The sequence below is a fragment of the Ciconia boyciana genome, chromosome 11 (genome assembly GCF_034638445.1).
Source record: "Ciconia boyciana chromosome 11, ASM3463844v1, whole genome shotgun sequence".
Classification (NCBI taxonomy): domain Eukaryota; kingdom Metazoa; phylum Chordata; class Aves; order Ciconiiformes; family Ciconiidae; genus Ciconia; species Ciconia boyciana.
Genome location: NC_132944.1, coordinates 7,792,890 through 7,811,743, shown reverse-complemented (window position 1 = coordinate 7,811,743; position 18,854 = coordinate 7,792,890). Strand labels below are relative to the sequence as shown.

Below are 18,854 nucleotides of genomic sequence, written 5' to 3'. Positions count from 1 at the left end.
ACCAAGTGTCTGCCATAACCGGACACCCAGCACCCCTGCTGGAGAGCTGGCCCGGCTGGCTGACACCGTCAGACGCCAGTGGTGGGTGTGCGATGCGGCTGAGCAGTGCTGAGCGGGTGAGGACGACAGGGGAGCCTGCCAGAGAGCGCATGTTTTACATCCTTCTGCCTCAGCTCTTCTTGATGTACTGTTTCAGAGTGAAGGCATGAAGCTGTTAAATGAGACACAAATTTTAGTGTTTGCTGTTGTAATGGGAAAACGTGTGTTAAGTATTAAATGTGTGCTGACTTAAATAACTCCAAGGCTGGAGGAAAGAGAAGCGTCTGATAGCCAGAGCTGGCAGTTAAAGGGCTTTTGAGTTCTGTTCCTCTTCCTGCCAGTGATTCACTGCATGGCTCCAGGCGAGACACGTAACCAAGCTGAAATATTTTCTTCCAGCTGCAAGAGACCTGTAACGCCAAATACAAGGAGGGCCTCTGAGATTTAACTAATTCTACTTTACAGAAAGCCTTGAGATCCTCACTAGGAAGCTGCTGCAGAAAGGCAAGTATTACAGTATTTCAAACTACTGTTCATAAATAAGCTCTTCAGCTTCACATCGGTGAAAAGCAGTGCCTGGAACCGCCTCTGCAAACAGGCCTCGTGAAGGGGGTTGGGACGTATGGGAAATGGATGTGAAACCACAGCAGGAGAGACAGCAGCAAACTCCACTGCTTCTTGTTGCTGCATCTGGAGGTGGCTCGGGCGGGCAGGTTATGGGGTGTACCAGCGGAGAGCAAACTTTCACTACTAAGAGGGTTGAAGAGTCTGGAGAAAGCTTGGTGTAAAGAGAGAGGTGTGAAGGTTGCTTTTATACAGGGGGAAAAAAAGGAGGATGGGAATTATGTCTGGGCCCTTCTAGCATGTCTCTCTTGAAGGCGGAGCAGGAGGTGGGGAAGACTGCTTGCTCCTCTCAGGTACTGTGCTTGGTCCCATTCCTTGAAAAGAAATGGGGACCTGAGGAGTTCTCTGAGAAGCGGCAAAGGCTGCAGGCTGAGCACCGGTGCTCCGTGGTGCTGCGTGCTCTGCTGGGGAGCTGCAGGACAGGGCATGCTCCCAAAGGTATCATGAGGTGGGAGAGGGCTGTGAAGCCGCCTTATGACCCAAGTTGTCCAAGCACATCAGAGCTTGGGGCGGTGAGGGGCGTGCAAGATGATGGTGCTCCTGACCAGCTCCTGTGCTGGCTGAAGCTTTGTGGGTCTTCAGCAACTAGTTAATGTGGTTCCCCTCCGGGTGATAAAGCCCAGCTGATGGAATAGAAAGCAGTCAGGCTCCTGGCCGCTGGTGGGGAGAGCCCCAAACCTGCATCGGGCTGAGGGAAGGACAAACAAGCCAAAAACATCTGGCCAAAGCCCCCAAACCCTTGAATGAAACAAATGTCTAATTCTTTCTTTCCTGGTGCTCCCCCTTGTTGGCTAGTGCTGTCCATGTCTGCCGAGCTATCTCGCTGGTTTTCCTTCCAGCTGGACAATGGGAAAGCCCAAACATGGGCAGAAGCCAAGCTGTTTCTGCCAGGTTGCAACAGCCCCAGCCTGCAGCGACCTGTGAGCGGCTGCTCAAAACCCTCTTTAGGTTTGGTACGAAGGGTCCTGGCACTGAAGAGCAGCTCTGCCCACTGCCCCGACCGGCCAGGCCTTGTGGTCAGGGCTATGACGCTGGTGCGTCCTCTAGCATGGTGGCACCTGTTTGTCCAGCGCCCGAGGGAAGGAGCTCATTAACCGGAGGCTCCGGCTGTTACGGAGCCAGCAGCTCAGGGGTCATTCAGCCGGGACACGTGCCGAGCTGCCACAGCCCCACCGCAGGGGAACTGGAGGACGCAACATCGTCGTCCATTGTTCACATCCAGCAGGATCTTGGACGGAGAGCTGGCTGTGAGGGGAGAGGCGTCCTTACCACAGGGGCTCGGGGGCAAGCTGGTCCCCGGGCCTGCAGGCCCTGCACCCACGGCCCTCCTGCGCGGTGCAGTGAGGGCCTCCTGGGCTGTGGGCCGCAGGGCCGGGGGTGACGCGTGGCAGGGAGGCCCTGAGAAGGGCCGGGAGGCAGCCGGGAGCTGTGCCGGGCCCCGCCGGGCCCCGCCGCACCGCCCGGGAGGGACGCGGCCGCCGGACCCGCTCGGCGGGGGTGGGCCCTGCTGCCGCCCGCCCGCCAGGGGGCGCTCTCCTCGGCAGGGCGCTCCCGCTTCCGCTGCCCGAGCAGGGGAGAGCGAACCGCTGGGGGCGCCCCTGTCCCCGCAGGAAGCTCCGCCCCCCGCCGGAAGCCCCGCCCCTCTTCCTCCGCCAGTGGCACAGCCCCCCGCCCCGCCCCGCCCGCCGGCCCCGCCCCTTGCCGGCGGCCGCGCGCGCGCCCCGTGCTTCCCCCCGCGCGCAGCCGCCGCCTGCCGGAGCCGGGGCGGGCCCGGCGGCCCCGCGCGAGCGGGGCGGGGCGGGGCGAGCGAGGCGCCGGGATCGCTCCGGCCCGGCCGTCACCGGCGAGCCCCGGGTGAGGAGAGGAGAGGAGGGGGGCGCCGGGATCCCCCCGGCCGTCACCGGGGCGGGCGGTCTCTGCGGGGCGGCGGCGGCGGGGGCCGCGCAGGCCAGCGCCGCTTCGCTCCGGTCCCCTCAGGCCGCGGCCTGCTGGGAGCCGGGCAGCGCCGGCTGGGCCCGGCGGCGGGTCGGCGGGTCCCTCCCCGCTCCGGCGGCCAGGCCGGTGGCGGGGGTTGCAGCCGGCGCTGAGGGTGCTGCCTGCCGCCTGCCTGCAGCCAGGCAGGGCCGAGAGCTGCGCCTCCTGGCAGGCAGGCCGGGTGCCGCCCGCCGCCGGCACTTGTTGGGGCAGCTCGGGTCAAACCCTCCCCTCCGCCCGGACGCGGGAACCGGGGGGGGAACGGCCTCCGGGCCGGGCACGCTCTGCTCCCGCTGCCCGTGAGGAGGGCAGGTGGGAAACCCACTGTGCCCGCCGCCGGCGGGGAACGAGCCACGGGAGCTGGGAAGAATAGCCAAAAATACCCCCTTCTCTGGGGTCGGCCGTCTTCAGGCCCGCGGGCTGGGTGTTGGACTGGCAGCTCACGGAGAATCACCAAAACTGTGATTTATAAGTAATAAATCAGTGTTATAGGGGGGACTTATAAGTAATAAATCTGGTTATAGGGAGGAGGCAAGGCACTGCTGGGAATCAGGATGGATGTATAGCTTTAGCCAAGCTGTGTGTCTGGGAGTGCTCGGCTCCGAGGTCACCCAGGAGCAGCACCGGGCACGGCTCAGGTGTCGGGGGAGCCAGGGGAGCGGAGCGGGGACGGCCCGGGGTGGGGCACGCCAGCAGAGGCGGCTGCAGGATGTCGTCCTCCTTCGCCATTGCTTTCCAATCTCTGTGTTTCTTGGTCCCCGTGTTTTTACCCGCAGAGTTCTGGGAAGAAATCTTGGCCTTTGGGGTCCTGCAGGAGAAGGTGCTCCTCGGGACGTCTCTCCTCTGGGGAGCAGGTCCGAGGCGACCGGATGCCTTTCGGGTGTTTTGCTGTGACTCTGTTTTGCTTTCGGCCTCGTGAGTTAGAAAGGAAGCAATGATAATTATTTTTTCCTGCTGCAGCGCCACAGATCCCTCACCCCGGTGGATCAGATGTCGTGAACCGTTTCTGGGCTGAGCTGTTTTTTCAGGTGAGTAGGGCCATGGTGTGAGACGGTGCCCGGCCTGGCGCTGCCACAGCACCGAGAGTGTGGCCGGTGGTGCCGGCTCTGCAGGGCTTGGTTTTGCTACACCCCTGCTCACTGGGGCCGAGCAGAGCAGAGCTGCCTGCCGTTCCTACCAGGATGTGGCTTTTCTCTCACCATGAAACCAAGCAAGCAGCAGCTGCTGTGAACAACTTTTTTGGACAAAGTCTGTTTATAACACAGAGGGAAAGGTGAATTGTTTACTTCAACCTTCGCTTTTAAACCTGGCTCCTATGAATGTCCCAGGGGAGCATTGCAGACAGTCCTTGTGACAGAGCTGTGTTTCAAGGGAGACTAAAACACAAACAACTCTCCTGCAATGGTTTGGGTTGCAACTCCCCAGAGTGGTTGCGCTTGGTGGGTGAAAACGAGCAGGAGGTGTTTTCCAGACTCCTGTGTCCTGCAGTCAGTGCGAGAGAGAAAGGACGCCAAACAAAACAGGAAGCCTTGGTTGGGGTTATAAAAACTCTTTTAGGTAAAAAAAAGCCATCTAAAAGGAATACCGGTAATTCATTGCATGTGAGCATGTTGGGGATGCTTTTTCTAGCTGGGTCTTCAGCTTCCTCTGAGCCTCTCTGGGTGCTTGGATCTGGATGCAGGGCTCAGCTCTGAACCGGCATGGTCCTCATTTGGGTCATTAAAGGCCTGGGCTTCTAGACTTTTTGACAAAGGGGCTGCCCTGGTCACAGTGTTGGGTCTGGTATCTATAAATGAGAAATTATTTGATTATGGTCCCCTGATCCTTAGCGCAGTGCTGTCTATCTGTTGGGTGATGCAAGCTCCCGCGGTGGTTTTCGGTCTCTCCTGGATGCAAGGCTGGACGTGAGCGGTGTGGCTGGTTCTGGGGAGATGGGGACAGTGCTTCTCCGTCCCCCCCCCATAACCACCTCATTCCCAAGAGGTGCTGAGCAGTATAATTTGTACCTGGTGACCAATTGAAACAGGCTGATGCAACATGGGACTAATATACAGGAGGTTTCGGGCGGGTTTCCACTGTCTTTAAGCTTCACACGTAAGAGGAATTGGAAGTGGATGTGCTTTGCTGCAGATAGCTCTGAGAGTGATTGCTTGTCCAAGTGCTAGCTTAACTCCCCTCCTTTTTCTTCTCTCCTCTTGCTGCTAGGGCATCAGGAAGCATGGAGCACCAAGCGTCCATCATGTCCGACTGGGTGCTCCTCGGGCTGATCGCGGCGCTGGTCGTGCTGCTGCTGCTGACTGTCTTCGGTTTCGTTGTCTACTCGGGGCTCTTCACGGAGGTGGTTGTGAGTGCTGGCTCCCCGCCTGTCAGCAACATCACGCTGGCCTACAAGTTCAGGGTAGGCCCGTATGGCGAATCCGGGCAGCTCTTCACGGATGGCTGCAGCATCTCTTCAAAGCTCTGTTCCATCGGTGTCTACTACGACAACCCTCACACGGTAAGGTGTGCCTGGTGGGGCTGACAAGCTCTCGTGGTCAGCACCTGGGTTCCTGGCTCGGAATGATCCCTGACTGTATTTCAGGCACTTGCAGCTCATCCTCTGTGGATGAGCACTGGGGTTCACAAGGTCTCACAGATCTGCAGAGGTTGCTCTGTGGGGAAGGACACCTGAAAGCAGATGGTTTCTTGGATAACCCTAACTAGGCATTGGGTGAGCAAAGCTTGCTATCTTCTGATAGCTCCTGCTGAACAAGTTATCAAGAGGATAATGGGTCTGGTTATGGAGCAGAGGCCAATGTTCACGACCCCGAGGTGAGGCATTCCTTGGCAGATCCCCTCGCTGCAGGAAGTGCAGCCAAGGCTCCTTCTGGACTTGCAGCTCTGTGGTTGAAAGCAGATGGTCTCTTCAGCTTGCTCTGTCCTCATCCATGCTCCTTGTGTTGTTTCTAGTGCTCTCATGTGTTTCTGAGGTTCCCTGTAGTTCTTTCATCCCCTGAGAGTTCTTACTGAAGCCTCAGGTGATGCGTGCTGAGGGCTCCTGTCTGATGAAACAGTTACTCCATGATGCTCTTCAGGCTGAGAGGTGAGCAGAAGGTGCACTGCCTGACGGCTGCCGGCCAGAGCTAAGTACTCCTGCGGGTATGGTCCAGGACAAGGAGCAAACAAAAGTGCACCAGAACTTGCTGGGGGGTGAGGAGCCTGGCTGCTGATGCTCGGTGGCACTGGGGTCGCCAGATAACGGCATGTGGGCATTTGTCCGTCGCAGACAGCCTGGCTCCCCAGTAATTCTGCAGTAGCTAGTGTGACCGTGGAGGAATGCTGGGGGGGGAGGGACAGCAGGGTGGCCAGCAGCCCTGTGTGTGTGCTTGGGCACGTGTGCTGGGGGCTGGCGCGGGGCACTGTGCTTGGGCTGATAGCTCTCGCCCAGTGCTTCTGCTCTGGGGGTGACTGGCCCTGCTTTAGGAACCCTCATGGGCCGCATAGTACCTGCCCCTGTTTCGTTGCTTGCAAGATAGTGCTCCCAAGGGTTGGACCTGCTTAGAGGGAACTTGGCTATGAAAATGTTGTGCTGAGTGGCTTCTTGGAGCACTGTGGCAGGAAGATATCAGAGGCAAGAAAACACTGAGCTGACTGTGCTCAGCAGAGCTTGGTGGGCTCAACCACCTTGTGTCTTTGTATCCTGTGATGAGCTGACTTACCTTTACCTTCTAGTTTTTGCTTCTGGATCATGGGAGGCAGAGAAGAGACACCCTGCAGTGCCTCTTCCTGGCCTGGGAAGGAGGGTGGCAAAGAGGACTTCACCCCAGGGATGAGCCTGGCAGAGGCAGGGTTTGACTAGACACACTTGGACACTTGTCTGCAAGAAGTGTTGTGTTTGGAGTGGGTGAGGGATGGGAGCCATGGGGAGTGGCTGGTGTGCTAGGGCCCACATGGTCAGAGTGGCCAATTCCCCTGCCACTAATTTGTGTCTTTGTGTCGAGGTCCTCTTCTGGAGTTGAGAACCCTGGTGCTGCTGGTTCTTCCCCTGGCCTCTCTGGGGGCGGAGCGGGGCAATAGATGCTGTCGGGAGGGCTCCAATAGATGCTGTCGGGAGGGCTCAAAGTCTGTGCTTGGTGCTGCCCTGCTCTAGGGACACGATGTGGACATGTCTGTGGTTGTCCTGCAGATCTCTTCTGCTTGGGTGCCATGCCTTGCCTCTCTGCTGAAGCGTGGGCTAGTGAAAGCTTGTACTGCTGTGGCCCACAGATACTGATAAGGATATTTGTGGTGACTCCTGCCGTGGCTGGCACGGGGTGTGCTTTCCCTGGCAGCACCAGGTGAGGCTGGGAAAGAGTGGCTCGTACATGACCCTGGAAAGTTGGGTTGCCCATGCAGGATGAAGCTGCCTCTTCTTTCTGGTCCTGTCTCTTTTCTCCTCTTCCTGCAGCTGTTGCACCTTTACCCTCACCCTGCGCTTAGAGCACGCAGTGGGGCTGCAAACCTTGTCTCTGGGTCTCCAGTGGCTATCCAGGGTTTTGGAAGCCAGCTGATTCTCCTTTTGCAGTCAGGTCTCTCGGAAGGGGAAGACCTTCTCTGCCAGCATGGCTGAATGGCGCCTGGTGGCCAAGGAGGCCTGTCTTGGTGTCGGTGACTGGGGGAGATTTCTTTTGATGCAGGGCTCAGTGGATGGAGGCAGCTCTTGGCCTGCTGTGGTCAGTGCTCACCAGGACCTCTGCCTGGTGGCCCAGCTAGTGCCCAGCCTGGACTGGAGCATGCTTCTGGATCTGGAGGCCCTCTTTCCCCCCGCTGCTGAGGGGTCTGTACTTGCTTGCCCACGGACTGGCCACTGATCCGGCGTGGGGTGCAAGTCCCTTCAGCTGGTGTGCGAGGGGAGCTCCTTGCACAGGGTGGGATACTGTGGGGAGTTACAATCCATGGTGGGGCCCTCGCAAAGGATGATAGTGAGTTCACGTGGGTCTCTAGATGTTTTGGAGGGTGCATGGCCCCAAGTCTGTGGGTCAGGCTGGGAGATCCTGGTGGTGATGCTGGGCAGGGGAATTGCCTCCCTCTTGGAGCCTGCTGGACAAGTGGTGCTCAGGATGGGCACAGCGAAGGCTCTGGGCACTGCACGTGTGTGGAGTGAGCCTGGAGCGTGCTGGAAGCTCTTGGGGACCGACAAAGCCTATAATGCCTCTCTGCGACCAGGTGTCCCAAGCTCTGGAGGCCGTGCAGTTGGCTTTTGTGATGGGAGCCTAACGTGCCCTCAAAGGCTTGGCAGGCAGCCCCCCAGACTTGCCCTTCTCTGGAAGGGCTGCCTTTGCTCATGACATCGGCCCAAGCCTCCTGCCTCCATTGGTGCTGTGGTGGCTGGGGTACAGCGGGGCCATGCAGGATGTAGCTGTGGTGCCTGGGGCTCTGCACGGTGGCAGGAGCCTCCTCTCACCTGACACCCATGAGCACACTGTCAGACCTGGGTCTGCCGGAGCAGCCAGGGTGCTGGTGGGACCTTCCATGGGCTGATCTGTGGCTCCTGAATTGGTTCCCGCAGAGATCCACATCTCACCAATGGGCAGGCCAGGCCAGGCAGGGTGCTGGGAGTGAGGATGTCCTTGGGCAGGATGGGCAGAGGGCTGCCTTGCCTCCAGGCAGGTGAAGAAGGGACCAGTTTTGGGTGGGTTGCTTGGCGCGGGGCTGCAATGCTTGTGCTTCGCATGCTGGCTCAGGCACTGAGCACCCCAGCGTCCCGTGGGGTGCCCCTGTGTGCTTGTACCCGCTGTAGCCATGATGGCACGGGAGATAGTGTGTGCTGCTGGCTCCTCGTTCCTGGAGGTCCAGCGGGGTGAGATTGGTCACCTAGGCTGCCTTTCCCCTGGGAGGAAGAGATGACCTCCTCCTCTTCCTCCTCATTCTCAGTGCTCTCCTGACCTCGGTGAAGCACCCTCTGGCAGAGGCTGGTCTGCCTGGAGCTGGCCACCCACCGCGGATGTTGACTTGTCACCAAAAATAGACCTTTTGTCATCAGGCAGCAGAACGTGCTCTCTGCCCGCTGTGTCCCGTGGTGTCCCTGGCTGAGCGCCGGTGGGCTCTGGCCAAACAGCCGCGTTGAGCCCAGGTCTCGGCTGCTGGCTCCTGGGGGGTTTGGTGGCCCTGGTGCTGCAGCAGGACAGGGCTGATGACCGTCAGGTGCCACTGTGGCATTTGCTGTGCTGGCGGAGTCGTGGCCAAAGGAGGCTCTTGCTAGGAGAGAGGACGGGGATGCCAGAGCTGGAGACCAGCGGCCGTGTGCTGGCTCTCAGCTGGGAGTGGGGCCAGGGGGAGCCCCGTGGCCTGGAGCATGTGGGCTGCCTCAGGGTCATGCCGGGCCTCGGGGTGGCCACTGTCACTGTCATCGCTGTGGCTCCCCGCTGGCTCCTGGCTCTCTGGCGTTCACACAAGGATGCTCCCTGAGTGCTGCCGAACCACTGCCAGCAACGTTTTATGTGTGTTAATGGACAAAATTAATATTAATTTGCCCTTTTTTTTTTCTTTTTCCTTTTTATTTAATATTTAGCAGCCCAGAGGACTTCTCCCTCCTTCTCCCACCTCTGGCAGGAACAAAAATAACTCCTCAGCAAGGACTGGATGTGGCGGGCGGGTTTGTGCTCAGCTCCAGCCAAGCGCTTCTGCTCACATTTAGCTGTAGGCATGTGCTAGGGCCTTTTGCCTGCAGTCCTTGTGTGCTCAGCGACCAGCCTGTGCCCAAGCATTGGATGGATGAGGCCAAAACACCCTCTGAGTGCAGGAATGGGTTTTGCTCCCATCGGCAAAACTGCCAAATAGGTTAACTACTAATTTCCAAAACTTCTCTATCAGGGCACTTGGGGGAGCAGAGGCTTTGATCAGCACATGCTCACCGCGAAAGGACAAATTTACTGGGGAAAGGCTGGTTTTAACTGGAGTATTTCCTTCCTTTGCCAGGGGGGAGGAGGCAAATCTGCCTTGCTGCTGCCCTTGGGAAAGTGCCTGTGGGGCTGCACGCTATGAAAAAGAAAGTTAAAAGGAGAAGGGAGGAAGCAGACGCACCTGGCCTGAGCGGTGCTGCCTGTTCTGGCAGCTCGGTCTTTCCATCAGTTGCTCTGGGACTGGGAGTGAACTGTCTTTGCTCAGAATGTAAATGGTGATTGTGTGTTTAAAGGAATTTTATCTAGATTTCCCTTATCTCCTTGCTTCATCTGGGCCTTTCCCCATAGATGCCTTTTACTGCTGCCTCTTGCTGTCTTTGGGGTGGATCTGCTGCTCCCTCCCTGCCCCAAAGCAGCGATGCTCGGCACAGCCCTGTCTGCAGCTCCCTCTTGCAGCACAGGAGGGCAAGAGCGAGCCGTAGGCACGCCAGTCCCCAGCCTGATGGCTGCTGCTGCTTCTGACAGTCTGTTTTCTTCCTTCCTATTTACATCTGCTTGTGTTTCCCCTCTGGGATGGTCCTGCTGTGCAACATTAAACGGTGTTTAAGGGAAAGGGAGGGCGAGGAGTGCGGTGTGGGGTAGTTACGCTGCAGGAGGAGACGTTGCTGAGCTTTAGCACAGGCAAAGTTAGGGATGAGATTGGGGAGAGCAGAGCGGAGATCCTCTTGGCGGGCACATGGGGATGGGAAATGGTAACACGCTGGCCTTGTGTGCACCCTCTCTGCCTCCCATCATCCCTGTGAGAGCTTTGTGATGCCGACGCCTGCAGGGTGTCCGACTGTCTCGCTGCCACTGTCGGGCATCCTAGCAGGTCCTGGTGAGTTTTGCCGCCTTGTGTGGTGGGAGTTTGGAGACTTTGATTTTCCAGCCCACACCAGAAGAGGTTGGCAGAAGGTGGCCAGGCTTGTGCATCTGCTACTCCTGGTTGCTGGCCGCCACATCGTCTCGTTATCCAGCAGACTTGAGAGCAGGTGGCAGGGAAGCAGGAATGCTCAGATGGTGCCCCCTTCCTTGGTGCCTCCTGTACCTCCTATTCTTCCTGGGCTCCTTTTTTAGGCTAGTGTGCCCTGGGGGAAGGAGCCTTGTCTCTGCCTGCCAGCTCCTTCTTCGAGCATCTCTTTGGGGGCGGAAAGGACAGCAGCTCTGCTGGGGACAAAGGCTGGAGTTAAAGGAGGGAGCTGGGCTCCAATCTCAGCAGTAGAAAGGCACATTGTGCCCTTAGGTGGTATTGGGGTCAGCGGGGTGGAGTTGCTAGGCTCTCCTGCCCCCTGCCATGTTCCTGCCTAGCGCCATGGGTAAATGTGAACTCGAGTGGTGGGATTTTGTTAAAAACCAGAAATGAAAGCTGTGGCCTGGGTCAGCTTTGGAGATGGCCGGAGTCCCATGGGCCTTCACTGCTGGGAGCGGAGCCTTGAGCACCCCCTTGCTGGGCTGGGAGCCCTGCAGCCTCCTGTCTTAACGGGAGGCATCCCCAAATCTGGAAAGAGAGCATGTTTTATGTTTTGCATGTTGTTGGGGTCCAGGATGGGAGGGGATGTGTTTCTCTTCTGTTGCTACAAACGGCTTGGTGACTGCATGCAAGTCTTATGTGCCTCAGTTTCCCCACCCCTAAAACGGTGCTGGACTGGATGTGCCCGCTTAGGAGGAACCCAGCAGCCTCTGGATTTCTCTCCGGCTTAGTGCTGGTGGCCCGTGCTGGTGTGTCGTGTGTCCAGGTGCCTGCTGGGGGCAGACACCCCTGCAGGGTGACCTCCTTGGGGGTGGGATGGAGGCAAGCTGGGCAGGTTGTGGTGACGTCTGTTTTTAGTCCCTCCCAGAGTCGCAGGGATGTCCTGCAGATGGGGATGGCGGTGAGCACATCTCAACAGTCAGGTCTCTGATGGGGGGGTCAGGAGAGACAGTTTCTGCAGTGGCTGTCACCTGGGGCGAGTGAGCAGCCTGGTGGGGTTTAGTTCTTCTCTGCTGCAAGTCCCTCTGCCCTTCAAGGAGGGGAGCAGTACCTTCCCCACTGGGCTGTGACTTAGGCTGGGAGGAGCATGGACAGTTTGGGCCTGGATCACTCTTGGTTAGGAGCAGGCACCTGGTTTGGTGTGCCTGATCATGCTAGGCCATTGCATTTACCCTGGTTCATGGTGGTCTCCTGCCTCCATGCTCAGCAGGTTGAGGTTTTGGCCGGCCTTAAGCCTCTCTCTCCTTCTGATGCCATCTGTCTGTCCCTCTCGATCAGGTGTCTCCGGAGAAGTGCCGCTTCGCCATAGGCCGAATCCTGAGTGAGGGAGATGCAAAGCCGTCGGAAGAGCAGATCAAGCGGTTCCAGAAGTATGGCTTCAAGATCTTCTCCTTCCCTGCTCCCAGCCACGTGGTCATGGCGACCTTCCCGTTCACTACGCCATTGTCCATCCATCTAGCAGTCAACCGTGTCCACCCAGCCCTTGACACCTACATCAAGGTAAGCAAATGTGGCATGAAGAGCATCGCATGCGTTCCGTGGACTGTCAGAGGCTTCTCTTGCTGACAGCTGATGGGGCTGCTCTGACGTGTCATCTCTTGATGTCTTCCCTTGGGCACTACCATCAAGATCTCCTCCTTTTGCAATCTGGCAGGTAGTTCCCCAGCAGGGATGTCCTCCCATTCGTTCCATAGGTGCAGGGGTATCTTTTCTGCTGTTTTGTGTTTACGAGAAGCAAGTTCTTATCTGACAACTTGCTGCTCTTCTCCTTAATGCAGAGATAAAAGCTGGTTTTCCCCTTGAGTGTCTTGCTTGTTGTTAGGATCTGGCAGGTATGTGCCCCTTCGGTGTAACGCATCATGCCATGAAACTTCTATTTCAAGTGCCAGCCTCACCACCCTGCTGTCTTCTGCAGGGGCGGGAGGAGAAGTTAGAAACTTTCTGGCCCGTGGCCCGTATTTCAAGCAATACATTGAAATTTGTGGCCCTTGGCCCTGGCTGGGCAGCCAGCTGCTGTGGGCTGTGTTTGCCCTTGCCCCTGAGTGGAGCAGGTGGCCATACCCCTTGCTTCTGGTCTTTTTGAAGCCAACTCTACTGCCTTGCTCTGGCTGCCAGACCAGCTGCGGCGAGGGTGTTCCCAAACCGCACATCTGACACAGACACCTCCGGATCTGGGTTTCTAGAGAGCAAGGATGGTTCTGGCCAGCTGGGCAACGGAGGGAAGGGACCGTCCTTCCTGGTGGGGGAGGATGCTGGGGAGGGGCTGGTGCTCAGCCCCTGGCTTATCTGACTGTCGAGTTCTGCCGCTTTCGTTTGTTCATGTTGAAACGCACTATTTATAAACTTGCTTTTCCTGGCGAAACTCCCAGCCCTGTGGGGGAACCGTGCGAATCCCTCCAGCCTGCACTGTGCCGCAGGATGGCTGCCCGGGTGCCAACCCCAGGGGGGCTCTTTGTCGACCCTCTTGTCCACCCCAGCCGTAGGGAGCTGCCTGCTGGTACCGGCAGAAGATGCATTAAAGCTGGTAGTGGGTGAGACCGCCGCTGCTCGTGCCCCCGCCCTGTGCTGGAGAGCTGGTGGAGAGCAGAACCAGTTCCCCGTTCTCTTCTCGCTCCATCCTCTCTGTCTTTTCCTGGAGCTCTGCCGGCTGGTTTTTTTTTGGGGGGGGGGGGATTGGGGGGGCGGGTATTGGGCACTGCTGCCAGCCCTGTGGCGGACGCGTGGGTATGCAGAGAGGGGGCTGGCGCGGGTGGGAGCATCAGGTTGGCTGCGGGAGTGCTCAGCGACGCGGGGCTGACGCTGCCTTACTTGGGGAAAGGTCCCGGCAAGCGCATCTGTCGCATGAAAGATGGAGTTGTTAGAGCTAAAAAGGGAACCACGGGTTGTTCTGGGAGCACCTGGCAGCGTTTAATGGGAGCGACCGATTTCAAATTAAAATAAATAACTGAAATTGTACAGAAATGCAGCACCCAGGGCCACGTGCGGAGGGAGGGGACACACTTTGATCTCTGCCTCAGTCCCAACAGCACGTGTGTCAGGGTGCATGCCTGCATCCATCCATAAGTCCTGCAGCAGAGCGCGGCCCCCCTGCCCACGTTAGACTGACCATGAGGATGCAGTCAGGGAGATGATGGGGTTGCCTTGCCAGCGTGGGGCAGAAGGGAGTGGGTGCTGCTGGTCCCCGCACACTGCACTGCGGGGATGCTCGGGCTTCCTCCGACATGGTGTGGGGGACTTCGGAGACCGTTTGCAGCTGCGCCAGCTGCATCCCTGCCGCTTCTCCTGCATCCCTGCCGCTTCTCCTGCATCCCTGCCGCTTCTCCTGCATCCCTGCCGCTTCTCCTGCATCCCTGCCGCTTCACCCGCAAGCTGGACCGCCTGTGCCCCTGGGGCTGTGCTGGCACTTCCCGGGGCAGAGGGGTGGGGAGGGAGGGGGGAAACTTTCATGGAAACAGGTGACCTGTGCCCGTTCGGTGGTGAGAATGGGGGTTGCCATGGAGACAGCTTCTCCAAATAGCATCCTTCATCCCACCCCCGGCGCCCGGCTCCCTTAAGCAACCCGAGACAGCAGCGAGACAGAGATTTGCTTTATTTATTTATTTCACGCTGTGCCCGCTTTGAGAAGGGCGCTGTTAATGAGAGCCAGGGGTCAGGCCTGCCGAGCGTGCGGGTCCCCCCGCTGCCCTCCTGTCCCGGCGGCAGCAGAGAGAAAGGGGGTGGGATGGCAAAAGCCAGGAGGCATGAAAGGGGGCTCAGCGGCAGAGATGAAACGCTGACTCCTGCGGAGAGAGGGAATTAGCTGAAATGGAAGGAGGATGGCATGGCTGCCTAGTCATAGGAGGGAGGTGTGGGGGAGCAAGGGATGGAGAGGGAGGTGGAGGAGGCAGGGAGAGGGGTGGAAGGTGGGGAGGGAGGGTGGAGAAAGCTTTGGAGATGCTGAAAAATAGGGGAGGGGAACAGGAGGAGAAGGGGACTGGAGGGGACGTGTGGGGAGAAGGAGCTGAGGGTTTGGGGACTGGCTGGAGGGAGCAGAACTGCAAGAGGTGGTGGGGAAGTCTGGGGCAGAGCTGGAGGAAGCCCCACCGCAGGTGGACCTCCAGTGCCCTTCCTGCAGTGTCCCCCGAGGCTGTGTTGGGGACGTCAGGCCCCCGAGGCTGAAGGCTGGTGGACATGGAGGGGGAGCATGGCTCCCTCTGGACTCGCTGGTGCCGCGCTGAAGTTACTGGGGATGCCTGTGGCTCAGGTTTCTCGAGCAGTGCGGGTGCAGTAGTGCCGGCTTTTAGCAGCCTGGGCTTCATGTGTCCCAGTCTGCTGCTGCTTTGGAGGGACAGGGAAGATTAAAAATAAAATTTAGAACAATAATTAAAAAAATAAACAGGATGGCGGAGTCTCCTTTTGTTAGGGATGGAAGGGAGATGGGCTGGCATGGAGCAGGAGGTGCTGCGGTCAGGCTGCCCTTGCAGTGAGCCTCCTTGCCTCTCGTGGGGCTCAGGAGCTGGCATTTCTGTGACTCTTTGGGTGCAGCCACAGGTTTTGGGAGCTGTGGAGAAATGGCTGCAGCCATCGCCAGCAGGTAAGAGGACATCCTTCCCCTGGGATGGCAGGCTGGCAGCAGCAGCGAACTTGCTGGCTAGAATCGCCTTTGGAGAAGCCCAGGAGAGCCTGCTGGCTCGTTGCTCTGAGTGCAGCTTACTGAAGGCATAGGCTTGGGTTATTTACTGTCCCTCAAAAGCATTTCTTCCCTAATAGCTCCTCCTGATGCCTCTTCCTGCTGCCAGGCAGGTATGCCCTGCTTTCCCAGGCTGTACACTCCTGCCCCACGGCACAGCTGCCGGTCAGACCCAGCAGTCCCAACTCCTGGGTGCAAAGGAGAGCTCCTGCAAAGCTCTTCCCTGGTGAGGACCCCTTCTGACAGCTCTGGGAGCAGGTTATTCCCCTGTAACCTCCCGCCATTTCAAGGAGTGATTATTCTGGCTTGGGCGTAACAAGCTCTCCACGGTGGGCTGCGTGTGCCTGCATCTCTCTGCATCTGTGCTGGCATCTAGTGGGCACTGCCAGGCGGGTGGGCTTGGATCTCCCAACCCCTGGGTTCCTCTGGCAGCCAGAGAGGTGGCTAATAGCATCCAAGGTGGACCTGGCAGGTATCTCCCACTGCAGCCTTAGAATTGACTAGCTCAACCTGGCCTCTTTCCATGGGGTTTTGGGTCAGTTTTGTGCTCTCTTCGGCCGAGGAGGATGTGCAAGTGGAGGCATGAAGGAGGAGAGCGATGCCAGCATCATCCTGGCTGCCTTGCACCCTGCTCTGAACCAGAGCACGAGCTGGCTGGCTCTAAACTTAGACTCTGCCTAACTTGGAAAACTGGGGTTTAATCTCTTTGGCTGGTCTTGAAAAGACATCCTCCAACTTTGAGGAAACACCTAGCTTTTTCCCTTCCCCTGGGCTCTGTACTAGGATGTTCTCCACCTCCATGGGCTTGTGAATCACTGCTTTACAGTGCACATCTCGAGCAGCAGTGGCCAGCATGGCCTCTGTGATGCCAGGAAGGATTTGGGAGGCTATCATGTTGGCTCCTGCCTGGCATGGGCTGCCATGCTTCTTTGCACCTTGGCCCCCGTCTACAGGGAGCCGAGGCAGGGTGCTCCATAAGGTGCTAGAAAGACATGGCTTGCTCCCATTTAAAGCCAGGGAAACACATTATTCCTTTGGCTGCTAGCTTGGAGTGAGCTTTGCTCCCCTTGTCGGCTATGGCAGTTTAGGATGCAGTCACCTCTTGCCTCTCTCGTCGATAAGCTAAATATACAGAGCTTGTAAAGTCTTCCACTGGCATATTTTCCAATATTTTCCAATCTTAATTCCTGGGTCCTTTTTTGGACCTTTTTTTGGACCTGTTTTCAGCTTAGAAAGTTCTCTGACTTGTCAGTAGCACAAATGGATGCTTTATTTCAGCAATGGTCTTATTGCTGTGGTGCACAGATCTCTGGTGGAGATCTTGTGCCCTGCTGCAGACCCCCCAGTCATGGGTTTGTTCTGAGCCAGCTAACAGTGACTTCAAACACGTGCCACTGTCCTTTGATGGAGTTGTAGTTTCTTGATTAAAAATGGGAAATGGTACCAAGTCCTACATCTTCTTTGAGTTCGAATGAATGGCACTGGTGCTGGTTCGTTTATCAGTCAAGCCCACACTCCCCACAAAAATAAGTCACGTTTGCCAACAGGATCTGACAGCTGTAAATGTGTGTTGGTTGGCATTAATTATGCCGGTCTCCTTTGCTTCCTGGTGATCTCGTCCAGTTGCAGCCATCCGATTATTTTGCCTTGGCTCGGTCTTTGCCTGACCAGCTTGCGCTTGCCTGAGTAAGCTATTTACCCATTTGAATATTGGCAGGTACAGGCTGCTGCCTCTCCTGGGACTTCTTAGCATCTCCAGCTGGCCAGAGATCACCCTTTGACATGCGGACAGCTTGTCAGCTGGGACTTCAGCATGTTTTAAATGTATGTTATCTGGACCTGTAAGCTGTGTGTTACATCTTCCCATGGAAGAGCAAACATTTCACCCACATCCTCTGCCCATGTTGTCTGGCTTTGTCCTAAATCCATGGCAGAAATACTTGCTGAACGCTCCTCCCTTCTTGGTGGTGCCACCGAGGTTTCCCCCAGCTGACGTGTCCGGGATCTGTGCCATCCTTCAGACTCTCCTCCCCTACCCAGCGCCCCGAATGGCTTCTTAACGTGAACGGCTTTCTGTCTGCAGGGGACTGGGAACCTACACGTGGTCCTTTACGGCAGCTAAGCCTTGGTGCCCAGCGCCCTTGTGAGTATGGCTGCACCTCGTCTTTCCCCTCCTGCTCCCCTGACCGCACTGCCCCGGCTGCTGGCTTTGCTCAGATCTGTTGACGTTGCTTTTCTCCCAGTTGTTATAACTTAATATCTGTGGAGCTGTGTTTCCATCCCAGACAGTTTGTGTTTTAAAGGCGAAACCATGGAGCGATCTTTTTGCTTGGCTGTGTCGGAAGGCTGGGGTCGGGGGTTGGCAGCTGGTAGAACATTTGCAAAGAAGACTCAATTATTGGGATGTTTTTCCACTTTAAATCAGCCAGGAGAAAGAATTTGTTTGTTTATTTCGGGCTCTGTGAATGAAGCCTTTTTAAATACCAGCCTGTTGTGTGCAAGCAGTCCGGGCTGCAGTCTGCGTGTGCGTGAGACCCGATTGCAGTGGCAGCTCCAGCCGATCAGCTCCCTCCCGAGGTTTTCTTCCGGGGCTCTAGCAAGTACTACAGATGCCCAGCCCTCTCTGCCGGTGCTGTTCTTCAGCCATAGCTTTGCTTGTCCTCATGAACTCCTTTGGTCCCCTGTGAGCTCTGGGGACCATGGGCTGAAGACCACTGCCCGAGGTGGAGCCCTTACTGAGCCAAGGCCACTCAAAGTTGCATATCCATCTCCCCAGGGAGGACAAGGGGCAGGATACCTTTATCCAGAACTTATCACCACCAGCCTGGGACTTTGCTCCCCTCAATGTCTCATCATGTGGGCCTGGAAGGACTCATCCAGATGACCTTCTCCCTCCTCGCATCAGTGGGTCACCCTGCAGAATATGCCTGTGGCTTTCTGGGAGATTGAGCTCTCCATCCTCCTCCTTCCCTTTTCCCATGCCCCAGGGTGACCATGGGGATCGGTTTGCAGATGCCTTGAGAGAGGTTTGGGGTGCGGAGGAGGGAAGTGGTGCCTCGGCTGCCTAGCTAGGTGGGATGACCGTCAGTTTAAGCCCACGTGCACTTGAATATAGGTCTGTAGAGTTCCCAGGAAGACAGGAGGTTATCTGATGCTGCTGTTAAGTGATCCTCATGCATCAAATAAAAACGGGGGGAAAAAAGCCCTTGAGAGTCATAGAGGATTTGACGTGTCTAACTCGTATTGATGGCAGAGACAAGACCAGAGCTGACAGTGTGACAGGCTGCTGGGCCCTGGGCTGGCAGGGGCTTGCAGTAAGGATACAGACTGTGGGGGAAGTGTTTTGGGAGCCCTTGCATGTGTCTGCACAGGTCCCAAGCCAGGCTGTAGGTCAGGTCACATGTGGCTTGTGCACTGCAGAGGGACCTCACTAGTACCCAGTGCCCACCGGTTGTGTACCTAGGGACTGCAGCAGCGGCAGGCTGGGGCCATCCCCAGCGGTTGTCCCTCAGATACCTCTGGTGCGGGTGTAGCTGCAGACCGGTAGCATCTCCAGTGGGTGGTACTTGGTTGGGGTGGGGAGGTGGCTGATGATGGGAAGCCCCGGGGAGGTGTGGACGCTCGGGGTGGACAGTGCAGACAGACTTCTGGTGGAGGGTGAGAGTTTTTTCCTTTCCGG

The 18,854-nt window shown here is 57.4% G+C and overlaps 1 protein-coding gene across 2 annotated transcripts in view; it reads left to right on the top strand.

Moving 5' to 3' along the window:
- Positions 1–390: 390 nt before the first annotated feature.
- Positions 391–18,854, top strand: part of TEX264 (testis expressed 264, ER-phagy receptor) — a 45,992-nt gene continuing 27,528 nt past the window's right edge. Inside the window, exons 1-4 of one of the 2 annotated variants that reach the window (XM_072876104.1) lie at positions 391–543; positions 3,598–3,665; positions 4,843–5,134; positions 11,785–12,006. In XM_072876104.1, coding sequence (XP_072732205.1) covers positions 4,856–5,134; positions 11,785–12,006 — 501 coding nt within the window. In that variant the 5' untranslated portion in view covers positions 391–543; positions 3,598–3,665; positions 4,843–4,855. Of the gene's footprint in view, positions 544–2,357; positions 2,518–3,597; positions 3,666–4,842; positions 5,135–11,784; positions 12,007–18,854 lie in introns of those variants that run through there. The other variant, XM_072876103.1, reaches the window with a different exon arrangement.